This window comes from Grus americana, chromosome 12 (assembly GCF_028858705.1).
Source record: "Grus americana isolate bGruAme1 chromosome 12, bGruAme1.mat, whole genome shotgun sequence".
Classification (NCBI taxonomy): Eukaryota; Metazoa; Chordata; class Aves; order Gruiformes; family Gruidae; genus Grus; species Grus americana.
In genome coordinates, this window is record NC_072863.1 from 11,345,238 (window position 1) to 11,362,875 (window position 17,638).

At 52.8% G+C, this 17,638-nt stretch overlaps 2 protein-coding genes across 11 annotated transcripts in view; one reads left to right on the top strand and one right to left on the bottom strand.

The window, feature by feature from the left end:
- Positions 1 to 172: 172 nt before the first annotated feature.
- On the bottom strand, positions 173 to 7,252 carry FUNDC2 (FUN14 domain containing 2). Of its 2 annotated transcripts, XM_054839070.1 has the most exons (5): positions 7,115 to 7,251; positions 6,500 to 6,650; positions 5,047 to 5,122; positions 3,775 to 3,909; positions 173 to 3,110 (listed from the first exon to the last, which is right to left on the bottom strand). In XM_054839070.1, exons 1-5 carry the CDS (start codon positions 7,131 to 7,133, stop codon positions 3,033 to 3,035), a joined length of 459 nt encoding a protein of 152 aa, XP_054695045.1. In that variant the 5' UTR covers positions 7,134 to 7,251; the 3' UTR covers positions 173 to 3,032. The 2 variants fall into 2 exon arrangements, with proteins under 2 accessions (XP_054695045.1, XP_054695044.1); XM_054839069.1 differs by having other exon boundaries at positions 173 to 3,909; positions 7,115 to 7,252.
- A 9,006-nt stretch (positions 7,253 to 16,258) lies between these two features.
- The window catches only part of F8 (coagulation factor VIII), a 28,639-nt gene continuing 27,259 nt past the window's right edge, over positions 16,259 to 17,638 (top strand). For 5 of the 9 annotated variants that reach the window (XM_054839575.1, XM_054839573.1, XM_054839574.1 and 2 more), the window contains exon 1: positions 16,264 to 16,725. In XM_054839575.1, coding sequence (XP_054695550.1) covers positions 16,577 to 16,725 — 149 coding nt within the window. In that variant the 5' untranslated portion in view covers positions 16,264 to 16,576. Of the gene's footprint in view, positions 16,726 to 17,638 lie in introns of all 9 variants that reach the window. The other 4 variants (XM_054839570.1, XM_054839571.1, XM_054839576.1 and 1 more) reach the window with 2 other exon arrangements.

Here is a 17,638-nt window from a genome sequence, read left to right on the forward strand (position 1 = left end):
CATCAAGGAGAGGGTTTATTAAGGCAGCCCATGGTTACCTGCAAAGAGGGAAGGCTGGTGGCCTCATGCTACCAGACTGGCAGTAAATGTTCCTGTGAGTCAAACACTACACACAGGGCAAGACAAAACCATGCTGGTTCCCAAGACGTCAACAGACCTCACACACAGAGGCTATTAGAGCAAAACTGTTTAATAAAATATTGCTTCAGAAGCATTTACGTACAACATATAAAAACATTTTAAAAGCCTAGTGTGTTTTAAACATTCTCATACTGGAACAGATGCCAGAAGTTGTTGAAACAAGACCAAATGTAGCAGAGGTGGGTAGGGAACGCTTCATCTTGCCATCTGCAACAATGAAAATGCATCCCCACAGAGGTTGGTTCGGCATCAAAGCTTCCAGTGTGGGCCCACAGCATCAAATCGTGCCAGCCAGGAGCCTGACACTGGCACAGCAGAAAGATTTACCAGATCCATTCTCTGCCTGCATTCACATCAAACTCAAGATGAATATGTCAGCTGTTGCCCCTTCTAGCAACAACTGAGATGTTTTAACTCCCTCTCTGCGCCATTTCTCTCCACAGCAGTAAGTCAGGACCCTGTGGAGCAGAACCCTTCCCTAGAGTTGGGCAGAAATAGTGACTCACTTGAGCCTGAAAAACATCCCCAAGGTCTGTTAAAGATTTACTTTGAGCTTTGTCATTGGAGAAAGCTTTGTGGAGATTAGTGCATCACAGAAGTTGTGTTATGTAGCACACCAAGCAGAGGGGCAGCAATGCTGTTTTCCTACAGGAACAAGAGATACCCTGCAATACACATTTATCAATTCATGCCCGTTCAGCCCTACAGGGTTCCTACCAAAAAAAAAAAACCCTCCAAACCCACCACCATCATCTTGTCACTCCACTCGCAAACACCAATTTACTGAAGACCTATTTGCTGCATCATATCACTCCTGCAGTCCTGGATGGTTTTTAGGAATACCATCATTAAAAGGATGCAAGCCCAGCTGCTCCTTCATTCTCCTTGGCCATGTATGGCAGGACAGCAGCAAAGATACCAACTTCTATTTCCTGATTACCTGCAGCCTCTTTTCAGATCCTGAAGGTGAGAAAGCCTCAGCTAAATCAATGTGTTTCTACACTGACACTTCAATCAACAGAGCTGAAAAAAATTAACAGCTGCAAGTGCTCATCCCAAAACCTCTGGTGGAAGAACCCACCATTCCAGCTCTTCCAGCAGCTTTTGGGGGAAGATCCCCATTTCTAGCCATACTGAGACCAGCAGCAGATGATCAGAAAGGCATTACACAGCATTGGAAATGGGATGCAGCCACTGAGCCAGGTGCTGCATCCTGATGACCCATGCACATCATCATTCCCTAGGATGTTTCCCATTGAAGGATGGGCTTTCACATAAAAAACCCATTCTTGGCAAGAACTCCCACATGTACCTGCTGGAGGACATCAGCCCACCGTCATGCAAGTTCGTGCACTCTGGAAAGCAGTAATGCCAGCCCAGCACAGCCAAAATACTTCTAAGGGATTTTTTTTTTTTTTCCTAATTTTCTCTCGTAGTTCTGCTTGGAGTTCTCTTGGACTTCTGCTCTGCACACACCTGCACTGGGACAGACTGTCCAAAAACAGCTTAGCTCTGCATCTGGGCTGCCTCATCCGCAGGAGAAGAGCTACAGCTGATGGAATTAAGCAAGCAGCTTCTTTTGTGGAAATGGTAAATGCAAAGAAGGATGGAACATAACCAAGGCAGAAAGTATGGAAATCAGCTGCTCCTACAAGAGCACAACCTGAGTTTCCCAACAGTTTTGTCATTTCAGTTGCTTGCACAGACCAGGGAGATGGAGTTCATGCTCTGCAGAGGCAGGTAAAGGACTGCGCTCCAGATTTCACATCCTCCCCTGCCACTACTCCAGCAGAGCTGGCAACAGGGACCCTGGGCTGGTACAACGTACCCTAAACAGGGATGCATTTCCTGTCTACAATCCTGTCCCACATGGCTACAGCTCTAAGAGCATCGCCAATGCCAAAGTGGCCAGAGAAGGTCATGATAGACCTAGAAACACCAGTCTGAGGCCCAAGGTGATTTACAGTAAGTGGCATAGCTGAAATGCACACTGCCTGCACCAGCTAGCCTGACACAAAGAGATCAAGCATGCTGGAAGTCTGCCCATCACAAGAGAATGCCTCAGCACATTTCAAAGGCTGAGCAGTCAGCCAGCAAGTGAGAAAGGTGCTCTACAGTGCAAGAAGCTTGGTGACTTTCAGAACACAGGATGAGGAAAAGGCCTTGAGAGTCACCCACAGTGCTCAGTTTCCATGAGCAGTGCCAGTGCTGCAATTCCAGCAAGGGGTATAAATAACAGCAGAGGAGAAGCCAAACAGCCATCTATGTGCAGTGCAATGGCAGGGGGAAGGCAGGAAAACCCCCAGCACCACATATAGCATGAATTTGCTCCTTATCCACTCACCCTGGACACAGCCCAGGCTGTCCCCTGACACTTCTGCATCCACCCCAGGACAGCCAAGCACATTTTGGATTGCACACACCATCTCTGCGCAGAAGGAAGCACAGGCTTTCCAAGTACCAGGACAGAAAAAGTGCAAGCTAAATGGTGCTGAACAGCTGACAGCTGTTGTACACATATACTGGCAGACAAATGTACATGTAACAGCCCTGAGCACCTGAGAAGAAGCACATTTAAGAGATTTCTCTGCCACTACATGTTTATGAGGCTGCAACTCATCAGAAAATTTGGGACTGGGCATATTTGGTGGGAAAAGGAATCACAATGATACACCAGGAGTCATAAGCTTTCAGACCGATCCCAGCACCCTAACAGCCCAGAAGGAGGAAAAGTTGGAAATCAGAAGCAGCGTTGTGAGAAGTAAGGGCTGGAATCTGTGAGCAGAAGGAACTGAGCCTGCCGGCAACATCCTTTGCCCTCTAAGTGAGAGAGAACAGCAGTAGAGGAGGGCAAGGGAGGCTGGGCATGAAGGGAGAGTCAAGCGCAGTTTCTAGGATGCCATTCCAAGCAGGAATCCTCCAGCAAACCCTCCAGTCAGGATAACATTCTTCTTCAGAAATATGATCACCTAAGCGGGGGAGAGAAGAACCAAAGGTGTTCAACAACAGGAGGTCACCCACACACTCTCCCTGTAAGACATCCCTCAGGCTTTTCTCCAAGGTGAGTGATGCTTGGAGAGAGGTCACTGCTCAGGTCTGGAAAAGTATCCTACCAAATGACCTCCCCTCCCTAATCTCCCCGCTGCGCATACAGCTCCTGAACTGATCCAGTCCCAGTGCAGTCCAGATCCTCCGAGAGCTGTAGTCCAAGCCTGTATGCTCCAGGGCTCTCTCACAACCAGTACAGTTAATCTGACAGAAGGGGCTGCTGACTGTGCGTGCCAGACCAGGATACAGCAGAGTCCAGGGTAACTAGGCAACTCTGCCCCCAGGTCTACTTAGCTTTTCTTGTCAGACTGAAGAGACACTTCTCCCCACAACCCCAGCATGTTTTCTCACAACCCCAAGGAATTTGCAGCAACACATGGTGAGCTGGTGTCATGCCTAGAAACCACCTTGTTTCTGTCTCAAATATGCATAGATAGCTTTACCATCTCTCCAGTTTTGCTGTCATGCAAGCATTCCCTCCTTGTATTTGCACAATGGAAAATCCATAAGAGCCCAGGAGTCAATTCCATTTTCTGCTGTCCCTCCAGCTAAGCACCTGCACATGACCTGGGAGTGTTGTCTCACCTCATCCACTCTGCTTTTCACTTCTGGAGACATTTTGTTACCACTGCTGTGAAGTTTCAGCTGCTGCTTGGCTTTGTTCATGTCCCGTTCTACTAGCTTCCAGTCCACTTTGATGTATCCTGTGTGGTTTGCAATCTAGAGTTTTGAGGGGTGGAAAGAAAGTTCCTGGAGTAAAGTCCTGCATGACCACAGCTAAACAGACCTTCTTGCCCACCCACCTTCCCTGACCACAGCCACCTCCCACACACTGGTCCAGTGGGCTAAGATGAGCACACTAGCTTAAAAATTGGACAAAGGACCACCCCTGTAGCTGTATTAGCTGTCCTACAACATCTGTCTCTCACAGTAATCCCCTAACAGCGGGGCACACATTGTGGCTTAGCCTGTTTCAGCCTCTATTGTAAAGCTGGCACCGCCTCCCCCTCACAACTGTCAGGTATATCGTTGGGACTCTGCAGCTCTCCTACTGCTGTGGATGGATATAGCTATTAATACCCTGTTCTTTTCTAAATATTTTATCTGGTCAGGCTGATTCAGCAGTGAAGCTCTCCCTGCTCAGAGCAAGCTTTTAGCTTTCAGCAGAACAAGCAGAGCCAGAAGAGCAGGGAACACAAGTCACACATTAGACAGCTCCTGAGAAGCAAAGAAATAAGACTGCTGAGCGAGGCCTGAGAGCTGTTCTGTCTCCTACAGGACGTTCGAGCTACATGTCCACATCTGAGCAGCTCCCCTCAGTGCCAGGGTTCTTGAAAACCAGGAGAAATGTTTGAGGACAGAGAGAGATCTGTTTCTCTCCTCTTCCCCAATGCTTTCCAGAGAGCCCCATCTGTGCTGGCCTGACTCCTCAGGTAGCCGGGTTGACAGGAAGCATATCACAGACATGGACAAATCCCTCTTGACATCCAGGGCTGTTCTTCCAGGGACACCATCTCCACAGGCACAGGATAGTTCTGACCACACAGTCCTGCAGCAGCGCAGTTTGCCGCAGCCAAAGGCTGCCACCTGCTTCACTCAGGTCCCCCTGCAGCAACAGCTCCCACTTGCTTTTGGCCTGGCCTTTGTTGGCAATCCCTAAGTTTATGCACACCGATCCTGCTTTGCTGCTACATCTATGTACCCCAGGGAACCATGCCCCTGACAGGCACAACCACGCAGAGCTCCCAGCAGAGTGGGGAACTGGCCCCACACATCCCAACAGGTAATGATCACTAGACAGCCCTTCGTCCCCAACAGCACAGTTCTCAGAAAGCCTGGCCCACTGTTCATACACACCTGAAGTAGGAAAAAGCCACCGCCCACTGCTGTCGCTGCCAGCTTTCCAACTTTCTGGAAGATGAATCCAGTACACCTACAAATCAAACAGGATCCAGTCAGGAGAATGAGATACCAAACACACATTCTTCAGCATGCTTCCCACAGGCAAGGCTGCCTTTGGCAGTAATTACCCAAGAGTCAGAGACAGCCTGACAAACAGCAGAAGAAACCCACGTGGCAACCAGAGAGAAAGAGAAAGGATTTGCACCCAGCCAAAAGTGATGCTTTGTAGCTTTGTACTTCTATCGCATTTCAGCCTTTTACAGTTTTGATTCTTATCTCTTCAACGTCAAACTCCCAAAGAGTAATCAGAAACACGTGATTTGACCAAAATCAACAACTGATGTTAGCTTGCTTTTTTTTTTTTTAACTGGTATCATCTCTGAAGGGAAATTAGGCAGCACATCTGCTGCTGCTCTATGACAGAGAGAACATGGGGAGCAATTCACAAGGCAAGCTTCTTTGTTGGACAAACAACTGCTTACTTTTCATTTCTCAGAAGAGAAAAATGATGAAACAAGCAAACAGCAGTGGTCTAAAGCTATACTAGTCTCCAAACTGAGTTACATGTTGTCAACATGAAAGACATCACTGCAGCCACCAAAACTCAAGCAAGCACTACCTCATTGCTCAGTCATGCAGCAAAGGGCTAGCGTATTGTATCACCCAAAGCAGACTTTACTTCAACCAGTTTCCTTATCAACACTGCAAAACAACACAGGAAGCTGCTCTTACCCATTTCTGAATACATACACTTAGTGAAGATACAAGAGAGAGGTGGCCAGCTCATATTTTATCAGAAAATTAAGATGTCATACACTTTTAAATAGTTACCCCTGTGCCAGACGAAGACGACAGGCACAGCAAGCAGCAAAGCAGTGTGATTACATCAAGTTTTCAACTCAAACTATGCTGCTGTGGGAATGAAGTTGCAAATAGAGCCACAAGCTACCCCAGCACTTGCTACAAGTGACACAAAACCTCAGGAACCATGCCCACAGGCGCAATATGCCACCACCACAGGAGGTTTTTGTGCAGATGCTTGAAGTGCATCCATCTCCAGGGAAGAAGGTATCCTTGTTCCAAGAGGCTCATATTTGCCTGTCCTAAATTCAACACCACCGCTTTATGCCAGATGTTAAAGAGAATTATCTCACCTCAAAAAGTAAGGCCTGATGCCATTTTCTTCCCTAGGAGATAATCTCAGTTCTTCAGCTCCACATTAGAGACCACTTTTAAGACCTCTCATGGTTCCGTAGAGCATGCCAGGGCACAGTCGGCTGAGCAAGCTGGATACCTGACTTCTTTGAAGGACTGCCAAATGACCACCCTGCACCTGACAGCATGTTCCCAAAAGCCAAGCAGCATCCTGGCTGCCACGAGCAACAATGGCAACCCCAGCATATCTTACCATCCTGTGACCCCTCCGATCACCAGCTGCGTGGCCACATTGTATTTCTCGGCACTCGACCCTGAGCTGGAGGCGAAGACCTTGCGCCACCAGGGACGGTTCTTGGTGTACTCTGCCAGGTCCAGCACGTTGAACGAGTCCTCCTTCACACCTGCAGGCATCTGGAGAGGCTCAGTGCCAGGACTCCTGTCCCACAGCCCCCTACCAGCTGCTCAGGGCCACTCGAGAGACACGAGACCGCCACCCAGTTAAATAACCCACGAGGCCTGGCACCTTCCCTGTGCCTTTGGGAACCTCCAGGCCCCACGCCCTCCCCCGAGGGCCTCAGACAAGCCCCTGGACCCCTGAGACCCCGTCCCTGGGACTCCTCACCCCTCTCGGTGCTCCCGCAGGTCATGGCCCTGAGGAAGGGGCGCGGGCTGAGAAGTCCTGTCCCGAGACCCACCCTCAGAGTGTCCTGCGGCGGTTCAGGCCCTCAGGCAGTGCAATGCCCTGGTACCGGCCGCCGCGCGGTGCCAATGAAAACGGTGCCGCGGAGGGCACGGGCCCCACTCCCCGCCAGGGGTGCCGAGCTGGGAAAGCCAGGGACCCTACCGCCGCGCCGCGCCAGCCCACCTCCGCCTGGCACCGCCATGGCGCCGCTGAGCTCCACTCGCTGCCGCCAGCCGGACGCCACGGGCACGTGACCACAGGGCGCAAGCGCAGGGCCCCGCCTCACGTGATCGCGCCGCGCCACGCCACGCCACGCCCCCATAGCGTCCGAGAGAGAGAGAGACTGCTCTGGGAGGGGACCGGGCACGTAGTAGCGGCGGGGGAGCCCGGTACGTGCGTGGGTGTAGGCCAGCCGTGGGCATGCGTGCGGGCACTCGTTGCCTCGATTGTGAGCCCAGTGGTGTCTTAAAAGCTTCTTATAGACCACGGTGGTTTGCTCCCTCTGATGTGGGAGGCTCTTGCTCGGCTGCAAGCTGTCACTTGGCAAGCTGTCACTTGGCAGAAACAGCATCTTCTGCTATTTGCTTAAAGCAAATACAACCTTCCTGGGCAGCTAGCTCAGCACCCTGGCATGCGGGCCAGGACTTCTTTTCCCGTGTTGGGTCACACAGAGGAGTGGGGCAGGTGTGTGGTGGAGCTGGGGACTTAGGGCTGTTGGAAGCAGCATGGAGGGTTTGCTGTGCCTGGTCCAGTGTACCCACCCACCTCTGCCCTGATGTGCTCCTGCCTGCCCCTGAGACAGTTTGGGCAGCCCAGGCATGCTACCTGGAAGGAATACATTTTATCGGCTCCCCTGAAACAATGATCTCTCCAATTTCTGAGCCATTACTCACTTGAACTCCTGCAGAACAAAAGCCACCTACTTCCCACCTGTGGATGTGGCTGCCCAGGGAGTAGCAAAGCCAGAAAACCTGAGACACAACAGGCAAAAAAGAAGAGATCCTCCTGGAGAGATTGTAAGTGAAGGAAGAGTGGGCTTGACCCTCCTGTGGGGTTAACGGAAACCACTGCATGAGTGGGAGCCAGGAGCGCAGGCAACATCACGTGTTTCCTGTGCTGCCCTGATTAGGGAGAACTGGCTGGAGCAGTATGTGCGCACCCAAACCAAAGTGGCAGGACAGCGCTTCCCCAAGGACTGAGATGTGATGTCTTGCACGCAGCTGTCCTGTGGGTGCTGGTGGCTTCTGCCCACAGCAGGTTTGGGCGTTGGGACTTGGCCATCTGAGGAGCCAAGGACCAGGCAAGGCACAGCTGGAGGGATGGGTGCCACAGGGGTGCAGGAAGAGAGAAGCCAGATGTCCAGCACAGCGTCCAGCCCTTGAGTGCCAGGGACCCTGTAGACAGGATGCTCCAAAGGGCTTTTGCTCTTGTAACCACATGGAGAAGGAGACTGCAGTCCACAAGGGTTTATTTACTGTCTCTGGCAACTGGAAAACTGCATTTGCTCTTCTGGACAGCCAAAGCCTCATGGCATTGCTTAGGATCAGGGCTCCCCTCTGCCCCCACCAAGCTTCCAGAGAGTCCCAGTCGTCCCATCCCCAAGCAGATCAGATGGCAGCTCCTGCAGGTGCAGCGTGGTCACCCTTTGGTGACCCAGTAATCAGATGTAGCTGTTAGCAACACTGTCAGACAGATCCTACACCGACTACTGAGCAGCCAAGAGCACCATGTCTCTGCTGTATTTCTGCCTCAGCTCTGAGCAGGGCTGGCAGTGAGCAGAGCATCTTCCCCTGGGAAAAGATGTGGTGGCCGGGGAGGGGATGGCTGATGGGGATGAATGGCTGGGGGCAAGTGAGTGCCTGGTGGCAGTTTCATCTCAGAAGTCCCATCTGAACACCAATGTCAAGTGGCACTGGGGTTTCCTGCTCGTCCGGTACGTGGTGGGCTCCCATCCCTTTGCAGCACGTGTCCCTGGTTTTGCCTCCCTGCCCTGGGCAAAGGGCTGTCCCCCCGTGCCCTGGGGCCAAGCAGGGTTCCTCTTGTGCCTCCTCCCCGGTGCCAGCTGGGGAGGTCCCCTACAGACATGGTCCCAGAGGCACCTGCTGGCCTGAGCATCTGCAGTATGGTCCCATCTTTCCTGGTGCACGTGCACCATCACCAGGGAAGGTGCTCGGCTTCTTCTCACAGCAGGGAAAAAGCTGATCTGACAGTGGGGCTGCAGGGGCTGCAGGGCTGGGGTCAGGCCCATTTTAGTGTGGAGGGTGGCACAGGGGCTGGTGGGCGCAGCAGCAGAGCCCAGCACTAGAACCTCAGCATCCTGCAGCCACTGGGGCTCCCTGCAAGGTGCCTTCCTGGCAAGCAGCCCTGTTCAGCGCAGGAGACAAAGGCATGAAAAGCCTTTCCCCATCTCAAAGGCTTTCCCTCCCTCCCATCACCACCACTGCCTCCCAGCCTGCACGGCCAGTCTGAGCCAGAGCTTGCCAGCCCACGCGGGCTTCCAGCGGCTGAGCATGGTCAGGTCAAGCAGTACCAGGCAATAACATGGTCAGCAAAACCATGTCCCCCCGCAAGTCCCCACTTGCAGACCCCCCAGAAATGCTCTGTAAACAGACCCACAATGCCCCTTTGGGCGCCTCAGTGAGGCACCATACCTGGCCATCTCCACCAGATGCCAGGGTCCCCCGTCGATAGGAAACATGTCCCTGGTGTGTGAGGACCTGGAGGGCTGCAGTCCTCAGCTCCCAAGCTGTTACTCTGGTGGCTCAGTGTGACATGGCTCCATTGCTGCTGGCCTCGTGGCCCCAGCCGCACGGCGCTCTGCCAAGGCCACCACCGTGTCACTGCTTTTAGTACAGTGAGAAGCAACGTCTGAATTCCCCTTCCCCCAGCTGGTACATCCGTGGTGCTGTCATGCAGCCACACAGGGACAGCCCCAGCTTGGTGGCATGCTGCAGCTTGCAAAAAGGAAATTTGCAGCTCAACCCCGTCAAAGCAAGAGCAAGGGGATTTTCAGCGGGGTTTCTCTGCTGCTGTCTTTCTCTCTCTCTTTTCTCATTTTCTGGAAGTGAAACAAACTCAGGCTCCAGCACTTCATGCCACTTGGTGTCTATGGGTTGGGGCAACAGCCCTTCTCCTTCACTCCCCCGCAACTGCCGTGGTGACTTTTCAACACAGGCCGGCCCTCCCTCAGCCTCCCCCACTTCCATGCCACAAAGGAAGGGACTTTCTGCTCCCTCTTGCCAGCAGTTGGGATTTCTGCCAGCCAGGTTTACAGAACAGGAGGGCAGGCTAGGCAGCTTGGTGCCAGGCACAGCGTGTGCTGAGACCAGCAGTGAGCCCCTGGCCACCCCTTGAGCCGTCCCTCCTGCTGAGAAGCACTGATTTTGGACAGTGAATGGATGCAGCCAGCCTGGAGCACAGCAAATAATACCAAGTGGCTGCTCAGTTGATACGGGCACCCTCTGACTTGCAGGTGACTGTGGGCAAGTCCTGCTGCTCCTTTCAACGGTTTCTCCAGCTGTAAAAGGTGAATAGCAATACCTGGATGTGCCATAATCTCCTCATTCAACTCTTGCCTATTTTCTGCCCCCTTGGCCAGGATCCTGGTTCATCTTCCCTGACAATCGCTCCATCTCACAAGTCTGCACCCTCTCCTGTCTCCGCCTGGTCAGCAGGCAGCCCTGGCAGCCCCAAGGCCAGATCTGGACATATGGGGACAAGCAAAGCACGGTGCAGGGACACCCGTGGATGCTAACTGCAGCGGAATCCTCAGGCTCAGGGCTCTGCCCCAATGACAGGCATAGCCTGGGGCTGAGGGGCAGCTGAGTGGAGGCCTTCTTGCTACAGCTCCCTGCATCCAGTTCTCCTTTCTTCTTGGCAACAATCAAGAGAGGAGTTTTCTGGGACAGTGCTTCTCTTAAACAGCCATTCCCATGGAGCTCTGCTAAATTCCTGTTGTTAAATTTAGCCTCTTTTCCGGCTTGCCAAGCAGCACTCGGCACTGGGGGGGAGGGGTAAGGCAGATCACCACCATGCCCCTTCTGTGCAGCCTCAAACATAGCACCTGTGGATACTTTTTGTGGGGTGCAGGGGAAGCTTTACTGAATACAAGCAGCCCTGGGGGCTTGGGGCTTATTCCAGTAGTTTTTGCAGCAGCCAGGGTGTCTCAGGAGATGAGCTAAGTACGGTTCATGACAGACACCAAAAACCAGACACCCCTTGGGAATGTGACCCACATCTCCAGGCTGACCCAGCAGTAGCAACACTCAAAGCAAGCCCCAGGGGAGAGCAATTGCTCTGAGCTTCATTTAATCAGCCATGGTAATTAGATGACTTATGAAGGATGTGCGTGCCTGGAGGCAGCTCTGGTTTTACATGGGCTGCTCTGACACTTGAGGAGCAGCCATCCTTTAGCAATAACCATGCAAAGTCAGCGGGCTGCAGGGAGCATCTTCTGGCCAATGAGATCCCCCAAATGCTTGTCCTCCCCAGCTCCTGCAGGTGCAGCCCCCCAGGTGCCCTGTGTCAGGAGTACAGCCATTCTGCTCCCACTGCCTGAATCATTCAGAGATGCCTCTGATGTGAGAAATGAGAAAGGAGAAATGCTCTGCTGACCTACTTACTGCAGGGAAAGTCAGGGCATGAGAGCAGGCTTATTTTTGGGACCTCCTCCATGTCAGCATTTCTGCTATGGGCTAGGAAACCTCAGGGTTGGATTTGCCAGATACTCAGGGGTGCTGGTGCCATCAGCCTTGTTGTGCTGCTTCTCCCTTGGGTTCCTGCTGTCTGTGGGTCAGCCGGTCTGGGAGCTGCACAGGGTTGCAGCCGCTCTTTGCTCCATCATTGCAGGTGTGCAGCAGCCAAGCAAGGTCTGCTAGTCATTTCTCCTCCAGCCCAGAGCTTTGGTTCCAAAGGAGGGAGTATGTTCCCCCAAGGACAGGTGTGGGCTTTGCTACTGATATGATTTATCTGTACTAGGGCCAGAATTTGTCTCTCCATCTAGGCTGATTTTGCAGCAGCCTGGATGGAGACAAAAGCTCCAGGAGAGCTGCTGGTGGGTTGGTGGTTTGTTTTAATATTTTTTCTTCCTGAGACAGTGGGTTCTGAATAAAACAGCTCCCCTAAAGCACCTGTGATCTTGCAGAGCATGGTGCGGTGGGTTACATGGGATAAACACATCCCCAGTGACTAAACCCCCGCACTGGCTCCAGAGAAGTGGCTGGAAACCCCCACAGCATCCTTCACTCCAGCTGTGCAAGGAGGTGCTGGAAAGGTGACAGGGATTTCCTGTGGTGTTTGGTGAAATGAGTCAGCATCCAGGTGGGCATGGCCAGTGGGCTGGGCAGGAGCCAGCCAGCAGTGTGCTGCCAGCAGCACGGGAGGAAGTGTGGCAAGTTCATGAGGCAGGAACTTGCCAAGGGCATGTCTATGGAAGAGCAGGGATGTTCCTGCCAATGCTCAGGCTGCTGTTTCTCTGGAGTAGCTGCGCATCAAAACTGAGCCCTCCTCGGGGCGGGAAGGGTCCAGGCGGGATGTGGGCAGCAGCAGGAAGTGCTCCAGCTTGGAAGTGCTGGTACAAGGGGCCATGCCTGGTCTTTCTGCCGGATCACCAGTACCATGCAGTACAGCCAGCATCTTGGTGCCCTCTGCCCATGTGAGTGCTGGTAAGGGTGAGTGCCCCATGGGTGGCTGCTGCTTCTGAGATACTCTGTGTTCCTGAGAAGCTGCCATGAGTCACTCACTTTCTGACATACACACAAAAAAAGTCCCCAGCAAGATTAGACATGGCTCACTTTGTTCTGAGTCATCTTTATCATCTGCCCATTTTTACCAGCCCTGTTGTCCTGGTTTCAGCTGAGAGAGTTAATTTTCTTCATAGTAGCTAGCATGGGGCTATGTTTTGGATTTGTGCTGGAAACAGTGTTGATAATATAGAGATGTTTTTGTTATATGGACCTGTTGTTGTTGAGCAGTGCTTACACAGAGCCAAGGCCTTTGCTGCTTCTCGCACTGCCCTGCCAGCAGGATGGCTGGGAGTGCACAAGAAGCTGGGAGGGGACACAGCCAGGACAGGTGACCCAAACTAGCCAAAGGGATATTCCATACCATATGACATCATGCTCAGCATAGGAGAGGGGCTGGTCAGGGAGGGGCAACACAGCTCCAGGACGTGCGGCTCAGGATGGTCCGGCTTCGGGACAGGTCTGAGTGTGCCATCTGAGTTGTACAGTCATTGGGTGAGAAACTGTATTGTGTATTGCCAGTTTTGTATATTCTGTTAAGTACTGTTGTGGGTTTTTTTCCTCTCCATTTGCTATCCTAGTAAATTGTCCTTGTCCCAACCCACGAGGTTTTGCCTTTTCCTTCCGATTTTCCTCCCCATCCCACTGGGGCAGCTGGGGGTGGGGGTGGGGAGTGAGCAAGCAGCTGCGTGGTGCTCAGCCGCCAGCTGGGGCTAAACCATGACACCTGTATTGAGCTAGGAACTGCACAATTCGGGGAAACAACCAGCGCTATCTGCATACACATGGGTCCTTGGCTCTGGCTAAGCAGGTTTCTCCAGGACTCTAGGAGGCAGCAGCCTGTCCTGACTTCCCTATCACATTTGCACAGGAGGACAGTGCCCTGGCACTGTCTCATGGTGAAATTTGGGGATGGGCAGATGTGCTCACACTGTGCCTCGCTCCAGGCAGGACCGGGATGCCAATACATCTCTGCAGCTCTCTCAAAGGCACTGCTACTGCCTAGCCCAGCCCAGCCCAGGAGTGCACAGGTGATGCTGACACTTTGCAGTGGCACCTGCATGGATTTGCAGAGCCCTCGGAAGCACCAGACTGCTAATCCTGCCCCACTTACTGGGGCCACATGTGCTCTTGGTGGGGCATGTGGGCTCTGGTCGTAGCAGGCTGTGCCGGGGGAGAGCTGGGCTCCCTGTGGATGCCCAGCTGTCCTTGGCATGCTTTGCTTTGCACTGGCTCTCACATGCCTGCACAAAGTTATCCACTGCATGCAGCAAGCACCAGGATCTGGGACCCCTCTCCAAGTTATTTCCAAGTGTCCTCCAGTTTCACACCTGGATTCCCCTTCCCACAGCCTTGAGTATCTTCACTGAAAATGGTTAAAGCCAGTAATTCAGTACCTGCCATTGTCACAACCATTAATTTCTGACTGTGTCCAGGCTCCTGCCACTGCAGCACCCAAGGGAAGCTTTGCCTGATTCCCCTCCGTGATCCTTGGATGTTGTCACCCCATGGTTCTTGCAGCATCCCTGCCAGGGTTAGAGGCAAGAAACCCCCATGCCACCCCATGCAGATGTCCAGCATCCAGAGCTGGAGCATGCCTCCTGACAGTCAATCCCAACCTTCCTGTGTGCCCATCCCATGCTGCCACACCCACCCACCCCCCCGCAACTGCCCTCTTCATGGTCATGTTGTCTGCTTGGCAACATTTTCCCCATCTGCTTGTTTCTGAAATAAACACCTTTTCCAGCCTTTCCGAGTGAACGCAGTCTCACAGTACTGGGAGATTCCCAAACAGGATGACTAGAATAAATCATGTCCATACTGCAGGGGACACCGGTGCCAGAAGCACACTGAGGATGTCCCATGTCTCTCCTGGACCTCCAGACAACCTTTCCCTTCCAGCACTGAACAATATTCATCTACTTCACCACATCAGGGCAGGTGGTGAAAAGCATCCAGGGCATCCCCAAATGTGACACATCACTTGTTTTGCCCCAAAATACTTGCTAGAAAATGTCAGGCGGCTTGTTGGTCATCTTTCTTGCAAAGAAAAGGAACCCCAGGCTGGGCACAGAGCCAACTGCTGGTGCATGAGGTCTAGGAAATGTGTTTCTCACTGGCTTTTTGCCTCTCTGGGAACAAACTAGGTAGTGCAGGGGGAGTGCTTTCTGCCCTGGGTCCTGCTGCATCGGCCAGCCCTTGGGCGAGTGCAGGAAGGAGTGGGCAGCCCCTTGGTGGGTAGAGGTTTTACACAGGTCAAGGGGGAGTCCCCCTGGGTGCTCCTTGCTGCTGCTGTGGGAGTCCCAGCCAGACACAGCTGCCTGGGATGCTTTTCCCCCTCAGGCCCAGGGCTGCCATAAGGAGAGGGGGGTGTCCCCAGCAAAGTGGCAAGAACTGGCCCCTCTCTGAGGGAGGGGGGACAGAGAGCCATCACCGATCCCACAGACATGGGGGCTGGGATGCTCGAGGTCCTTCCCAGGCTATACTGGGCTACATGGGGTAGTGGGACATCAGGAAATGTGTTCCCACATCCACTGGGATTGTCCCTACCTGGGAGGCTCAACTCCTATCACCCGTCTCATCCCCTACCAGTCTTATCTGCCCCATGCTAAGGAGTCGTGTCTGGGATCCCAAAACACCCATCCCTCCACAATCTTCACCACCTCCCTCTGTCACATGGATGCTTCTGCACACACTGGGATTGTCACCAAAGGGGTAACTGTGATTTATGGGACATTTCCCCACCTTGCTCACCCAGTGGATGCCAGGACCATGCAGGGTGATCCTCGTCATCTTCCTGCCTGTGTGAACTGAGGGATAACCATGTGCCAGAGTGTGTGCATGATCACATAGGTATGCATTTGGGGGTGGGGGATTTCCTGGGCTTTTAAAAAGAGATACTGAAAATTTGTGAGTTTAAAATGGAAGAAATTTGCAAAAACGTTTCAGTGCATCTTCTCTGAGCTGTTGTGCAGGACCCTGGGAGAAGAGAAGAGTGAGGAGCAGCTGGCAGGAGGGCGACTCCAACCCTCTCCCTCCCATGTGACTCGAACTGAGGTTGTGTGGCTAAATCATCACTTCTTGGGGTGCAGGCACCAGGGGGACAGGGATACACTCCACATATGTACATGCATATGTGCATCCCTGGCTATTTCTTCACCTTCAGCCCTGCCCCTGCAGATGCAAAGTGCCCTGCAGGCTCCCAGCACTGGGAGGCACAGGCAGCCTTTCCTGCTTCCTAGCAATAAGCCATCTGTATTCTGAAGACAAATTTTCCCTAAATCCACATTTCCTCAAGCTATGTGGGCTAGCTGGTACAGAAGGCAGCTGACGGCTCCCTGGGGGGCTCCAGCCTCAGGTACAAGCCCAGACTGATCTGCAGGGCAAATAAAGGCTCCTGTGACCTGGGCAGCAGCAGGGCACTGGCCTGCAACCCGCTCTCCTCCTTCCTTTCTGCAGTGAGAGGGAAGGTGGGACCAGACAGAGACCGCACCTAAATTCCCCTTCCTCTGCAACCCTCCCTTTCCTCACCTCGCTCTTGGACACGGGCCAGGACACTGAGCCAGCTGGGTCCTGCAGCAGAGCTTACTGCTGCACTTGCCCTCCCTTTCCTTTTGTTTTTTCCTCTCCTCCTGTCACTGCCACTCCAGAGGAAGAGAGGGAGAGTCCATCGCTTGCACGCTCCTCTTTGCATTAACCAGCTCAAGCGACTCCTTTCCTGATATCTTTGAGAAACTCTCTAGCGCTCTGACTGAGCCTGTGGGTGCTGGCTTTAAATCATCGTGTCCTGTGGATTACAACAGCTGGGTGAGAAGACAAAGGCTTTTCTCTCCTCTTTCATTTCTTATTCCTTCCTTTTTACTCTTCCTCCTGAATCCAGAGCAGTTCCCAGCTGGCAGGCACAATGCTGGTGGGAGCCCTGCATGGCCTCCTGCTCCTCTGCCTGGTCGAGGAGAGCATCAGCAAAGTTAGAAGATACTACATCGGTGCAGTGGAAACCACCTGGGACTACATGCACAGCGACCTGCTCTCCGTGCTGCAAGCACCTGCAGGGTAAAGCTCTTTCTATGGCAATTCCAGCACCCTCCTATGGCTGTTCTCCCACCCCGGCATGAACAGCTTGGGTCCATGGAGGCAGGTGCAGGGGGGCAACTTGGCAGAGTGGGTGCACTTAGCTGCTGGTACAGCTGGGAATGGGTGTTTCTGTGCAATGGGGAGGCACTAAGTTCAACCTGTGATCATGCAAAGGTGAATAAATCTGCAGAGAGAGAGAAATGCAGACCTACTCTGCACTACTGCTCTGCACTGCTTTATCTTAATGCTGTTTGCCATGATGCTTTAAAGTCTGTGCCCGGAGCCAAGAGCTGGTTCTCTAGCCTGTGTTTTCTCTTCTGCTCTGCATCCTGAGAGCTTTGGAGAGATGTGACAGGAGATGGGGTCCTGTGCCTCCCTGTCTGGGGGATGCAGAGGGAAATTGGCTGCATCCCCCTGACAGAACTCAGAGCAACAAAGGCTCTCCACTGTGTCTGCCCCTGGTAAAACCCAGCTTTAGTTATTCATACCTTTGTGTACATTACATTGCTAGGGCTGAATTTTTTTCTTTAGGGAATGAAAATAATTTTTAATGTTTGAGCAAAGAATGGTGTTTGTACACAGTGACAAGAGGGAGGGCATGGTGGTTTTGCCCAAATTCTTTGGAGCGGAAAAGAAAAGTGGCAGTTGCATTGCTCAGGCATCAGGATGGTGTTGTCTGGAGACACAGCTGGCTTGGACATACATGGCTGTGAATGAGTTGTTCTGAACTCATCATGGGAAAGCAGAGCTGGATGGCTACATCCCCTGCAGATCAAGCCATACCCCTTCCCTCTGCCTCACTGCCACGTCCCCTTCTCCAGGCTCTGTGCTGGGACAGTGTCAGCCCATGACCCCATCTCAGATCCACACTGGCTTGAGCAGTGAGGATCCG